The sequence below is a fragment of the Lactuca virosa genome, chromosome 8 (genome assembly GCF_052849685.1).
Source record: "Lactuca virosa cultivar CGN04683 chromosome 8, Lactuca_virosa_CGN04683_v6, whole genome shotgun sequence".
NCBI lineage: Eukaryota > Viridiplantae > Streptophyta > Magnoliopsida > Asterales > Asteraceae > Lactuca > Lactuca virosa.
This window is the reverse complement of record NC_136433.1, coordinates 140,975,650-140,990,849: the sequence shown is the minus strand read 5'-3', so window position 1 is coordinate 140,990,849 and position 15,200 is coordinate 140,975,650. Positions and strand designations below refer to the sequence as shown.

General features: G+C 30.7%; 1 protein-coding gene across 1 annotated transcript; it reads right to left on the bottom strand.

Moving 5' to 3' along the window:
- Positions 1-14,189: 14,189 nt before the first annotated feature.
- LOC145130898 (uncharacterized) lies at positions 14,190-14,981 on the bottom strand. The gene is made up of 2 exons (XM_079065652.1): positions 14,713-14,981; positions 14,190-14,604 (listed from the first exon to the last, which is right to left on the bottom strand). Exons 1-2 carry the CDS (start codon positions 14,979-14,981, stop codon positions 14,190-14,192), a joined length of 684 nt encoding a protein of 227 aa, XP_078921778.1.
- Between the last annotated feature and the right edge of the window lie 219 nt (positions 14,982-15,200).

The window sequence follows — 15,200 nt, the reverse complement described above, 5'->3', positions numbered from 1 at the left end:
GCCAAACTCGACGAGTTGAAGCGAATAGAGGATTAGAAGAGGTGTTAGGGACTCGGCGAGTTGGCGGCCCAACTCGGCGAGTCCGGTCAACTGGAAGTTGACCGTGACTAGGAGGTTGACTTTGACCAGGGGTAAATTAGTCATTTTACCCTGAGAACAGTTATCAGTATCTGATTTAGTGTCTATGGAATTTGTAGCCGGGGAGTTCCGGAGCAGCAGTCAGCCAGTTTCAGATTTAGCATCTCAGCTGCCAGCGTTACGAGGTGAGTTTCCTTTCCAGTAGGAACGAGTCTAAGGCCACAATGCCGGAACGTTTAGTTAGCAGTAGTTCCGGACTTCGGTCCGATGCAGTAGTTCAGTGTGCTTGAGGTCTTTATGATTCAAGTATGTCTTTGTGTTATATGTTCCGGACTTCGGTCCGATGCAGTATGCAGTATATGTGTTTATGCTAGTAGTTACAATTATGCTATGTTCAGTCAGTTTCCGGACTTCGGTCCGATGCAGAGGGCAAGGCCCTGGTTAGTTCCGGACTTCGGTCCGATGCAGTTTCCAGACTTCGGTCCGATGCAGAGGGCAAGGCCTTGGTTAGTTCCGGACTTCGGTCCGATGCAGTGGGCAAAGCCCAATATGTGTGTATATGTTTGTATGGTATGTGGTAGTTAGGGGGGAGCTCACTAAGCTTCGTGCTTACAGTTTCAGTTTTGGTTTCAGGTACTTCCGCTATCAAGGGAAAGAACTCGGGATGATGGCATGGCACACACCACAGTTTTATCCTGGGAGTTTGTTCAGATGTTTGATATGATAGTGACATTAGTTTGATTTGATACTTTTACTATGGTGTTTTGAGACATACGATTCATGGTTTTATTGTATGATATTTGATATTGTGGGTTTTTAGTAATATTAAAACAAAAATTTTCGAGTTGCATTTTTGGGATGTTTCATCGTGCCGTGACAACTGTCGTGTCGTGGCAATGCTCTCGTCGTGTCGTGGCGAAGGTTTTCACCCAAATCCAGATCAACTTCAAAAATCCATAACTTCTTCATTTCGACTCTGTTTTTGGCGATCTTTATATCCACGGAAAGGTATTGACGAGCCTCATAACGCTATATAGTTACTTTTGACTTAAAACATACCACACTAAACTCATTAATTTATGCAAAAAGTCTGAAATATCACTTTTCCCATTTTACCCTTTGAGTCCAAAACACAAACCAAGGGCTTAGATCACATAACCAATATTATCAACATCCAATAAGGTCCAAACCCTATTCCTTTGAAGACCAAGGCCTTTACTCGATCCATTTATTGTTCACAATCTAGGAATAAGGAAACTTCTTGAAACATGATGTTAGAGTAAAGACCTAATGGTCCTGAACACCATTGTAGACATTCGTTTAATCACTCAACATCCTAATCAAGTTTCAGTAGCTTAAATCTTGATACATGTGATGCATACAAACTGAGTGAGTCGGGTTGGGAAACCTGGTGAGATACATATGGATTTCAATCCCATAATGTTCATATATATATATATATATATATATATATATATATATATATATATATATATATATATATATATATATATAGAAATAGGATCATGACAGGACACGTTTTTCGGTGAGGACACCTAAAAAAAATTAAAAACAAATACAAATCATAAAATCGAGCATAGTACTATACTGGAGGTAAAAGAAATTTGAATTTTTTTTGGATCATTAAAATTGAATCATGGATCATAAAAATGATCAGTGATTCAATTTTAATGATCCAAATTTTTTTTTTTCCAATTTTTTTTTCTCTTCAGTATAGTACTATACTCGATTTTATGATTTGTATTTTTTTAAAATTTTTTTAAGGTGTCCTCACGAGTCCTCACCGAAAAAAGAGTCATCACCGGAACCGGACCCTATATATATATATATATATATATATATATATATATATATATATATATATATATATATATATATATATATATATATATATATATATATATATATATATATATATATATATAGAGAGAGAGAGAGAGAGAGAGAGAAATTGGATTGAGTGAGGACTCAAAAATAGGTAAGGACTGCGATGACAAATCTTTAGAAATAAATTTGAAAAAACCAAAGTTCTTAAAATTTAATTCTATACAAAATGAGCACAACTTTGAAAAATTTTTAAAAAAATATTTTTTTATAAAAAAACATAGAAAAAATATTCTCTAAATATCATAAAAATTTAAGGGATATTTCTACTAAATATACTAGTGACTTGGTTAAAGGAATTTTTCAAAAATAAGTTTTTGAAGTATTTATTTTTAATTTGAAGAGATATTAATTTTTAAAAAAAATATTTGACATATTATGATAAAAAATGTGATGATTCAAAATATTTATGATTCAAATTTTTTATTATTCAACTTGTTTATGATCATTAATTTGTTATGATCTAAAAATATTTAAACTCAAATATTTTATAATTCTTAGTTATATCTTTTATGATTCAAAATTAAATGATTAAAAATATATAATGATCCATAATTTTTTTTGAACAAAAACTATATTTAATTGAATATATTATTGATCTTAAATCATATGATTCAAAAATGATTTGATTCAAAATACTACGATTCAAAATTTTATGATCTAAATTAATATAATTCAAAAAAAATATGAACATAAAATATTATGATCCTTAATATTCTTCTTTTTTAAAATGTTATAACTGCTAAACATTAAAAACTTAAACGATATTTAGTTAAAAAAAAATAAATAAAAAAAAAATAAATAAAAAAAAAACTAAAACTAAAAATAAAAATAAAGAAAAACGCTAGTATCTTCAAGTATGTAGTAAATATATTAAAAAAATGAAAAAAAAATAAACGAAAAATAAAAAAAATTAAAAACGTTAAAACCGAGCATATACCTATTTAATTTCTTTTTGTTTTTTTAACAAAAAATAAATAAATAAAAATAAATAAAAATAAACGAAAGGACTTTATATTTTTAACGAAAAATAATATATATATATATATATATATATATATATATATATATATATATATATATATATATATATCTTAATCCTACAAAACCAACTATTAGCAAACAATATATAAATATATTTCGGACTTGGATATCTATAAAACCTCATACATATACATACCCATCCCAATCGATCCTCGCATATCCTAGTCCACGATTATCAAGAAGATAAACCGTTTAAAAGAAAGGGCTTGACTACACCGCCAGGGGCTTCCTTGGCTGGTGAAAGTCATAAAGGCACTCGTGCCATCAGAGTATTTGATGAATTATGCTATCCAATTTCATCTACATTTGTAGGTTATGAACCCACATTAGCAACGTAATTCACAAGACAGTCTAGAATGATCAAATGTTGTCATCTTACTCTAGGAGATGATAAGACATACAATTACAATTGCCTGATCTGGACCCACCATTTTTGGTCATCCAAAAAGGAATACTATTTGTACTCTGATACGTATTTCATATCATCGACACCTAAAAGTGTCACGAAATAGAACTTTACTCTCCGTTCCTAACTTACACACATTCTCTGAATGATACTACCCAATATCAAACTTAATTGAACTAGGCATCCATAATAAACCTTATCTCATTAACAGGCAAAACTACTAGGCTTCCAATACCAACTATGTTTAGGTAACACTATCCCGATTTAGTGTATATATTTAACACATAGTATTTAGGTGTTAATATACTTTTATCTTTCTCTGTAATCATATTATTGTTATTATTATCATGTAATAATATATATATATATATATATATATATATATATATATATATATATATATATATTTAACACATATAAAACCATATCTAGTTTGCAGTTCGTATATCATCAAATACATTTCTAACACATATTCCAGACAATAAGCATACAACTCACATATAAATTTTTTAACAAATATTTAATACTTTAATTAATACTTGTATTAAAATCATATTCATGAAAGGGACTATGCACTCACCTGACTTAGATGGATGACTGGTGATTTAGTCAGAGCTTCGCCTAACACCTTAGCCTTTCCTTTGGTGACTAATGATAGTATAGATTCCTTACTAATCCCAATGTCTACACCAAGATCTATCAAGTAAGGAACAACCAGGTAGGATCATATCGGAGGTAAGTTATGTTTGGTATACAGAGGATACTGTTTGGAAATCCCACTTTAAACACCTCACCAAATCCAGCCTAGACATCATTCCCATAAGTAGATCAATTAGTATAATGACTTGGAATCACTAATAAATCTTATTTATAAGTTCATAATAACAATTATGAACATAAATAGAAGTTACACTTGAAATAAAATAAGTGTAGCTTAACTTACAGAAATTTTAGCGAAAAGCAGGAAGATTACGCGGGCATAACTCTGACCCGATAGCTTCTAATTTCCGAGCTCCTAGCTACTCCAGAGCCTAGCTAAAGTACTCAGGATTCTGAAAAAGTTGGATTTTCGGCTGAGACATTGTTTAAGAGATATTTGGATTGATTTATGTGGAGAATGGAAGGAAAATCAACAACTATATATAGAAAACGGGTAAGCGCCGCGCCCATTAGCCGACGTTGCTCCTGCCCCTTGCTGCCATGTGTCAGGTCCAAATTCGTCTGTGTCACTTGCTTTTAGAAGGGTTGCGTGCCGCGCTTGAAATTTTTTCCAGGGTTTCAAAAATTCATATCTTCTTCGTTCGAGCTCCGGTTTTGACATTCTTTATATCCACACATAGCTATCGATGAGATCTACAACTTTTGTTTAGACTCTGTCGGCTAATTCTCACTTTATTTTTAAAGTTATATTTTTAACAGGCTTAGACTGTTAAAGTCCGTATAATAATCATAACTCTTTCGTACGACATCCGTTCTTGATTTTATTTATATCTAAGGGTTCATATTAACGATATATTCAAATCTCGTTTAGATTGTTTTGGCTAACAATCAACCGATTTGAATTTCGATTTCTGTGTCCGCACTACTGCGCCGAAACTTCAAAAAATCATAACTTCCTCATATGAAGTCAGATTTGGACGTTCACTATACGTATGCTCGCGGTTTTACGATTACTACGACTTTGGTTTATATTACTTAGGATAATAAGCAATATATCTAAAGTTCACTTTTTACGAAACGCATAGCCGTGTCGGTTTAATCGCGAAACTTCAAAGAAGCATAACTTCTTAATACGACGTTGATTTTCAGAGTTCTTTATATGTATGGAACCCTTGTTACACCTACTACAACTTTGGCTAGACTATCTTAAATAACCTTCTATCAAAATGTCGTTTTATCGTTTATCGATAACTTCCCTAAAAGACTTATAATATCTAGTCTGCGATGTGCAAGACTAACGATCTCCCTATTCGAGGGCTCAAATTATTATAATTTTCATTTATTATATCTTGATTGTCTAGACCGAAGTTGTGGGTGTTGCAGTAGTTAATGCTCCTCCTTCATAACAAATTGTTTATAAACCAGATGTTATTGATTATTATGTCAAAATTTTGGAGAGGGTTTTGAGCAGGTGGGTATTTTCTATTTTCCTTTTTGAAGAATAAGTTTTTTTGGCTTGAATGTCAAAAGGGTTTCAAAACTGATGTGAGTTTTATAAATTTCTTAGATGAAATCCTATGTATTGCATTCGTAAAATCCATTAAAATTTGTATTTTTAGATACCAATCTTTTTGCGATGCCCATTTTGGAATCTGCTGTCACATGGATAAAGAAACTTCTCAGAAACTCGCATGTACCCTCTTTCCTAATTCCACCCAAACAAGTTTACAACTGGAAAATCTTAAATTTTTATACTACAATATTAATCCTATAAAAGATGAAGAATAAAGAAAAATAACATTTGCTTATTTGTGTTTTATCACATGTTTGCTAGGGGTACTATCAATCAAGCCCGATCCAGATTTAATGTGACATCCTAAATTTTGAACCAAAATTTTCATATTAAAATCAAAGGAAACCATGCCATTTATTCATAAAAGTAAATATTCAATTGTTTTGAAAACATAAATCAAAGTATTAATATTATAATGCAAAATATCTTGAAAACATAACAGCAGATGCAATGCAATCACATTGTGCTCTTCCCGTACTGTCAGAAAGACCTGCAACATTTAAATTTAAAACCGTACACACAAAGCTTAGTGACTTCCCCAAGATACTACATATCATTTAAATAACTGCCTATTTCATCTAGCGGGCCCAACCTAATGGTCTATTTCAACCAACGCCCTATTTCAGCCATGTGGATGCTATGATCCAACCATAGTCTTACAGTCACTTCCATTGCTACAACCCCATTGAATTCTTTCCTGCCATGATCCAACCATGGTCTTTCATGAAAGTCACAAAGACAAACAAACATACATTGACACCTAGTGTCTTACATAGTTTAGTGAGAAGACTCACCTGAACTAAACAACAAAAGCTCAACAACAACCTCCGTAACAAAACATCTAACCCGAGAAAGGTCGAGAAGTTGAATAGAGGTTGAATACTTCAAATACATAACTTCAAATACCAATATTTCTAGTTCTTCTTCCTTCTAGATCATAATACAACCAAAAGAAAGCACCAAATGGTCATTAAGAGAGCACCAAAATTGATTTAGGAGAGATGGTAAGCTCTAAACAGGCTAGGGTTTCATTAGAGGAGTTCTAAAGGAGGTGAAAGATGAAAATGACGAACCCTTAGGGTTAATGGCCTTTAAATACCCCAAAAACCCTAAAAAAAACATGCATCTCACTGTGCCGTAGGCGCCCCTCGCTCTTAAAGGGCAATTCGTGCTTCTTAGATAAATTCCTGATTTCTCGGTTTTCAGCTTCAGTTTCAAACAATCATAACTTCTTCATTCTAACTCCGTTTCCAGTGATCTTTATATGCACACGAAAGTATTGACAAACCCCACAATCCTATATAATTAGTTTTGACTTAAAGCATACATAATTAAATTATTAATACATGCAAAAGTCTAGAATATCATTTTTCTCATTTTAAGAAATATAAATTAATTTATATACATGAATTTAATATTTTAAAATTATTATTTTGCTCCAAATTAAATTTCTTAATAACCTTCATTAATTCAAGTCTTTAAACTTTTGGCAAGTATTAATGATTTATTTATGCATAATTGATTTGTACAAAAAGTTTTGTATTTTATACCTTTTAAAATTCAAGATATGGCTAACATGCTTTATAATACATTATAAGATATTCTTAAATTTATATATTTCTTTTAACAAAACTTTACTCTCAGCCCAACCTATTAATTGAGAGATATATTTGGACGAAGTGTTGATACCGCTAGCCTAGACTCTCTTTGGTGTATAAATAAAAAAAATTTATTGATGTTTTAAAATCAAGATTATAAATGGCATGAACCATGATACGGTGGAAAAGTAAAGCCTCAAGATTTTACGAGTCATTGAGTTTTTCAAGACATGACTTACGATGGTAATTTGTATACATAAAAAATCACATAATATATAGATTTATATCAAATATTATTGGTTTTCGTTAATAAATCTGCAAAATAAATAATTAGTAAATAATCACGTCGGTTGACTAAGCCTCGTGTTCGATACGATTCCCTTAAACAGATTCGCCGTCTGTTCTCAGGGTTCGCCGTCTGTTCCCAGGGTATAACAATCAGGGTATAACAATCGAAGTAGTATGAAATGTCGGCTCTGACCACTTGCCAGAAAAGATGGCCATAATTCGTATCCAGAGAGAAGGAGAAGAGAGTATACAATCAGGTGTCTTTGAATGAGAAACAAATATCTATTTATATACTAGTCTTTGTAACCACACTCATTAATTACAAATTAAATAAATTAATGCATTAACTCACATTAAACGCATCAATTACAAAAAACTATAACTGGGACCAAATTTGTAAAGTTCTGCAAAAACATGGCTTGGAGTTGCATTCGTGTCCGCAGGTCACGCCCACACACAAGTTAATTGATTTTTGTCTACAAAATCTATGATTGACACCCCATTAACGCATAGGTGTTAGAGTCAAATCATGCATAGAAGTTTGTAAACCTATTACACATCTATGCTTATAAACTCACTAAGAGTTTGCTTATTTTTCTATGTGAGATATATTTTCACGGCCACTTTATTTGCTAACTTTATTTTCAAATACTCATTTTTGAGCATCAATATCTCATTCACATATTTTCTGTTTTGAACATAATATATATCGTTTCGAAGCTCTCACGGAGAAGACCATAACCCACTAAAGATTAATAAAATATACCATATATTTTTATATTTAAATATGTCCAAAATTTAATAAAAATACATATTTTTTTATTAAAATTTCGAACAAATATTTCAAAGTTATATTGGGTTAGGTTTAACATAAAACGAAATATCAACGAAAGAACCATAGAACAATAGAAAATAATTATGTTTATTTATGAACATTCGGTATGTTCGTAGATGAACAAGTATGTTCAAATATGAATATTTGTCATTTTCATTTGGTTATATGGTTATATGTTTATTGTATATATTTGATTTTGTATTGAACTTACCATGTATTATACGACTTATACAAATACCTTATAGCAAAAAAGAAATATAAAAATCCCAATAATTCTATGTCAGATCTGAAAAAGCAAAAAGAGAAAAAAAAACATGACTAAAAATAAAACTCGCATCATGGCGTGTTGCGTATATTCCGTGACGGCGGAGCCATGCCTCGACGTCTTTTAGTATCTTGGTTAAAGACAATTCGTGTATTTGTGTCATGAAAACGTGTCCGCCACGAATTTCACACGATACCATTACACGATGAGAAATAAGCTTTATCTCAAGTTTTAAGTTATATTCGTGTCGTGTCGTGTCTCTCACAGATTCGTGTATTCGTGTCTCGAATTGTCAGGTCTAGTTAAAATGATTATCTCTACATATTATAGAGTATTAATTATTCTAAGATAATACTAACGTTTGTTCAACCTTAAGAAAAAACAAATGATAATGTTTCAAAAATCAATGTGTTTTTTATCTTTTGTAATATGTTATTATTTTGCTACTAAAAGTAAATAATATAGAATATCAAATAACTGAAAAACAAAATAGATCAACTTGCAAAAGTTAATGAATAAATAAAATTTACTTTAATATCCTAAAGAAAAATAATTATTTATATTGAATCAAATTATTTAAATTTTTATCAATCATTGAATTCCATAATATACTCCCAGCCTTTTGTCTTACTTCATTTTTTCCGATTCAATTGATGTCCAATTTTGGGCCATGTTATAATGACAGGTTACCTGATGAAGAAACACCAAAGTGTATGCGGGCTAATGGTATCTTATGTGTTGAATTTTTTTAATAGGTCGTGAAAAATGTGTTAATTGGTGTAAAAAAAATTTCCAAAAAAAAACACTAAAACTTGATTAATTACTTACGTGAAAAACGTGTTAATAAATAGTAATATAACTTTACTATCATCGTGACCGACCATCCGCTTGTTTCAATCCTCACCATATATTTAGATTTGACTAATTTAATGTTGAAACTTTTTGTAGATAAGCTTTTGGATTTTAGCCTTTTGTCAAAGAAAAAGCATCTAATTATCAAAACAATATTTATTTTAATATTGTTAGAAATTTAGAATTTTAACCGACAATAAAAAATCGTTTGTGTAAAAAAATAATTAGTTCAAAAATTTTCCGAAAAAAATTACACTACTAAAATAGATTTCGAAAAAAATTATACAACTGAAAATTTAATAATTTGATTCAATATAAATAATTATTTTTCAACCACATCAATATTGCTAATAAGACACTCCTTGGACACCTCATTGACCTTTTTTTTAAAAGTCAACATATAGTTAACTATTTATAATCAGCTTTTTCGAAAAACAATACAATTTCAACCAATAAATAGGGTCTTACTTTGGACACACCAATCTATATTAGTAGGCTACTTTTTAGATGAATGATGGTAATTATTATCATATAGTTATTATATTGACATTGCTACTAATCATTGCATTGTTGTGTATGACATGTATTGTTGTCATGGTTATGTTGATAAAAGTATTGTCTCAAAAAATATATATAACATTAGACTTATTTTTTAAGTTATTATTTCACATAATTGCCTATTTTAAAAAAAGGTTAAATATTGAAAATTGTGTACTCCCATTTACTCATGCCTATTTTTTGTTCCTTTTTTTTCTTTTATGGCTACTTTGATTTTTTTAGATAGACACTCTATTTTCTATTTTATATTTTAAGATAGACACCTCGTCTCTTTTGTTTATTATTTTTTTTATGATTTTTTACCTAAAGAAAAAAATAAATAACTCATAGGGTTCTTTTTTATTCTTTTATTCTTTTATGATTTCTTTGTTAAACCATGCATACTAAATTTTAATTTTCACATTACTATACAAATATAAATTTATAGTCATTATCATCGTTTTAATTTTAATAGGTTATTTTTTATATCAAAAAACTAAACATATATAAAAGTTATTATCATTATAATTTCAAGGTTTGAAACCGTATAAAAGTTTAATCACAATTATGTGAAATTAAGTTTTTGTTTATATCTTTTTATTTTTGTCTCAAAAAAGGGCCCTACCGTGGTTTAATAAAGAAATCATAAAAGAAAAAAAGAAAAAAAAAGAACCCATGAGTTATTTTATTTTTTTCTTTAGGTAAAAAATCATAAATAAATAAATAAATAAAAGAGACGAGATATCTTAAAAAATCAAAGAAATCATAAAAGAAAAAAAAAAAAAACTAACAAAAAAGAGGCGTGAGTAAATGGGTGAGTAAACGGGAGTAACAATTTTCAATATTTAACTCTTTTTTAAAAAAGATGTATGGTCAAATTAGACTATTATTAGAAATAGGTTAGATGTTAGATTGGTGTGCTGAGTAGGTTGGCGTGTATATGGTAAAATTAAGTGTGTTTTTACCAGTCCCATCCGTGAAAGACCTAGATCCACCTATACCATCGAGGTAACTTGCGTACTTCCAATATTGTTATGATGTTCAACCACATCAATGGTGTAAACACTAGCTTGCTTTTCTATAAATGGGACCGACTTAGCTAGGCAATAGCTAGCTACTTTTCTTGAAACTAAAGACATTGTAAGAAGTATATGGAGTCTTTCAAATAATTTTTTTAGATGTGTAACCTCTTAAAACTATGTAGAGTTACTAAATTATAAAATTAAAATGAGGTATTTTTTAATCAATATTTATATGTATTAATTTATAAAAAGGAATAACTAAAAACACACCTTTAAATACCAAAAAAAACACTCCTTACTAGAAAAACACCCCTTAGTCAAATGTAATTATTAACTGTGATTAAAAAACACTTTTTCACTCAAATGACATTATTATAATAAGAATTTAGTAATAGTTATTATTTATTTTTTAATTAACATAATATTTATTAACTAACACATACATTTTTAGGTTAGTTAATGATTAAATATTAATATAAATGACTAATTATTTATTTTTATTTATTAAAGATTAACAATATATGAATGGATATAGAAAAACAAATTTTTTTTATTTCTAATTAATAGATACTAATTAATAACATATTTTTGTATTATTTAGTAAAAAAAACACCATAGTTTAAAGCCTGTTATGCTGCCGGCGTTTGTCCAAGAAAGACGTGAACAATGATCTTTATTCTTTACTTTGCTTTGTAATACAACATCTTTTCTTTATATATACTTGACATAGAAAATCTATAAAATAAACAAAATCTCATAAGACTCTTGTTAGATATAATTATAGTTCTCAATTACCGTGTATTTAAAATTTGCATATTATATCAAAGGGGTATATAAATTTAAAATTATAGGGAAAATTCAAGAGTATAAAGGCTTTAGAAATTCGATAACATGGAGCTTTAAAATTTCGACGCCGTGTATTTAAAATTTGCATATTATATAGTTGTAATAAAAAAAATAGCAGCTAAATTCATAATTTACATTTCAAATGGTATAGTATAAGATTATAAGACTAAGGGGAGTGGTAACACTCTTAACACCTTGTCACATCAATTTTTGTGGATGCCACCCTATTTTTTTTCATTTAACACATAAGGTTAGCATTTGGTAATGAGTGTTCTAGAAATGTATTTATTTACCTGTATATTTATTCCCATTCTGGAGAAGGAGACTTGTTTGAGAATAAAAATCACGGCAAGCAACAGATCATCATGAAAAGAAATAAAAAAAAATCAGGGGAAGTTAAAGTAAATCAAAATTAGAACCCTAGAATGAAGAAAACAATATACCTTTAAAAATGAATATGCAAAAGATTTGACGGGAACAAGAATCAACTACCTAAAACCTTTCTCTTTCTTCTCGTTACTCCACTGGCGAGGCTTGGTTGGCGCGCCCCTTGGCGCATGGCAGGGGGCGGTGTTTGGCGAGGGTGGCGAGTCTCCTAGCGGTCCTCACTCCCTTTAGCCTAATAAATAAAAAGAGACAAACCACCTTTTGTGAAAACCAATGTGTGTATTTTATTAATCCTATTTAAAAAGTAATGATTGATGGTGTTTTTTTAGAAAAAAAAATATTGGTTATGAGATGTTTTTTTTTTTTTATAAAATGTCATCATACCAATGTGTGATAAGATGCCAAGTTCTTCAATTAACTTTTTAGATTTCTTACGCAGAGGCGTGAGACTCTAACATATGTATTCGTGTGTATATATATATATATATATATATATATATATATATATATATATATATATATATATATATATATATATATATATTAAAGATGACCATTTCATTGAACAGTGAAATTCCTGATTTTTTGGCAAAAATGGCTTATAGGTTTTCATATTTTGAGTTGTTTAGATTTTTGGCACTAAAGTTTGTTGTATTGGCAATTTGGTCCCTAAGAGTGGTGTAAAGATAAGGATGAGTGCTGATACGTGTCGTTCACACCTCTCCCCCACCAGTTCTGCCTTATCTTCCCCCACCCGCTTTCTCATCCAGTCTTCGGATTTCACCACTTTTCGAAAACCCTCCATCTCCCTCTAAACTCATCAGCTTGAAATTTCTGTTGATCGTTGCTACTTCTTCACCATCACCATCTATCCGATTGAGGTTAAACAGATGAATCAATCGTTCAATTCTGGGGTTTTATTGTTCATTTATAAAATCTTCTCACATCAATGTGTGATACATTAAGAGTATAAGGTGTGGACAACTAGTCATAACACCATTTTGGTGCCACCTCACATGCCACATCATCAATTGTGTTATAACACCAAGAGTGGAAATGGTCACCATGTTGCATCTTGTTATAACACCAATTTTTTTCCATTTTATAATTTATTTATTATTTTTTTTCGAATTTTTTTTAATTTGGACAAATATTTTTTAAATATAACATAATAAATAAAACATAATGTTTAAAAATTATAAATAACATACAATAAAAACAATTTTTAAAGATTAAAATTAACATAGAAATTAAATTACACATAATATCCAAATTCCAAAAAAAATATATATACAATGCTATTCGTTAAAAAAACATTTTTTTAAAAACAAAACGCTATTCATTATCGTTATTGTTATCATAGAAGATATAATCCGTCAAGTCCTCTCGAAGTTGTCTGTGTTTATTTGCGTCCTGAATGTCAACAACTCGATGCAAATACTCTGCTGTTCCTGGTTGAAACTGAACGTGTCTGGGCTCCGTTGGGATATAGTGTGCAATATTTCGCTCTTTATCTTCTACTACCATGTTATGCATTATGATACATGCATACATGATATATCGTAGAGTTTCTAAATCCAATGGCCGTGCTGCATGTTCGACTATATGCCACTTCGCCTTCAGCACTCAAAAAGCACGTTCCATATCCTTACGTGCTCCTTCTTGTCTTCTCTTAAAAAATTTGTCTCGTTCTTCAACTGGGCAGAATGCCTTCACGAATGTAGAATACTGGGGATATATTCCATTTGTAAGGTAATATCCATATTTGTATTCGTTTCCATTCACCGTGAAAGGAGCATCCGAGGCCTTTCCATTCAAAAGATCGTCGAATATTGGCGACTGATTAAGAACTTTGACGTCGTTGTTGGAACCCGCAACCCCAAAAAATGCATGTCAAATCCATAAATCTTGAGAAGCAACAACCTCTAAAACCAACGAAGGTGATCCGTGATGACCACTTGCGTATTGCCCTTTCCATGCTACCGGACAATTTTTCCATTTCCAGTGTGTGCAATCAATGCTTCCGATCATTCCGGGAAACCCATGGCGTTCTTCATGCGCCGCATACAATTCTTGCAAATCATGCAACGAAGGTTTCCGCAAATACACGTCTCCAAATGTTTCAGCAACACCCCTTGACAATGTATACAAACTCTCCCTTGCGGTTCTTTCGGACATTCTCATATAGTCGTCCATGGTGTCGGGTGACTCCCCCATAGCCATCAAACGAATGGCCGCAACACATTTCTGCAACGTTGTAAACCCTCGTCTACCTCTAGCATCATATCTCAATTGGAAAAATTCATACCTAAACATATATTAACTACAGTTTAAAAATATATTGTATATATTGTGCAATTAAAGAAACATGTACTAGATTTTTTTTTTGTATAAAAGTATAGTAAAGAAGCGATACCGGCTTTCCAAGGCGTTGACGATCCGTAGGAACACATTCCTACTCAAACGAAATCTTCTTTTGAAGTCCTTCGACCCGTATACACAATTATCCGCAAAGTAATCGCGATATAGATGCTCGTGTCCTTTCTCACGATTTCTGTTTAACATCGCACGTCTTGTTAGTAGCGGAGCTGGGTCTGGTTGTAGCAGCTCGTTAGTATAATACTGATACATCATACAGAAGAATATATCGTCATCGGAATCATCAGACGAGTCGAAAGGATCCATAATTTTTTTTTTTGAAGATAATTGAGATTATAGAGAGAAAGAGAGAAGTTATGTATTTAAAAAATTGTTTAGATATAATAGGTATTTATATAGGAAAAGAATAATTAATTTTAAAGTTTTTTTTATTAAATTAACCGTATTCAAACGGTTTAAAGTGGTAACGGTCGATATTTTGCTCGTTTCATTGGGTGGAGACGGCAACGAGAAATGCCACGACGA

Excerpts from the sequence above, each read along its gene's own strand:
- LOC145130898 (XM_079065652.1), bottom strand. The coding sequence starts at position 14,981 with ATGGATCCTTTCGACTCGTCTGATGATTCCGATGACGATATATTCTTC. Across the intron at positions 14,605-14,712 it reads GTCAACGCCTTGGAAAGCCG|GTATGAATTTTTCCAATTGA; the intron begins GTATCGCTTCTT and ends ATATATGTTTAG.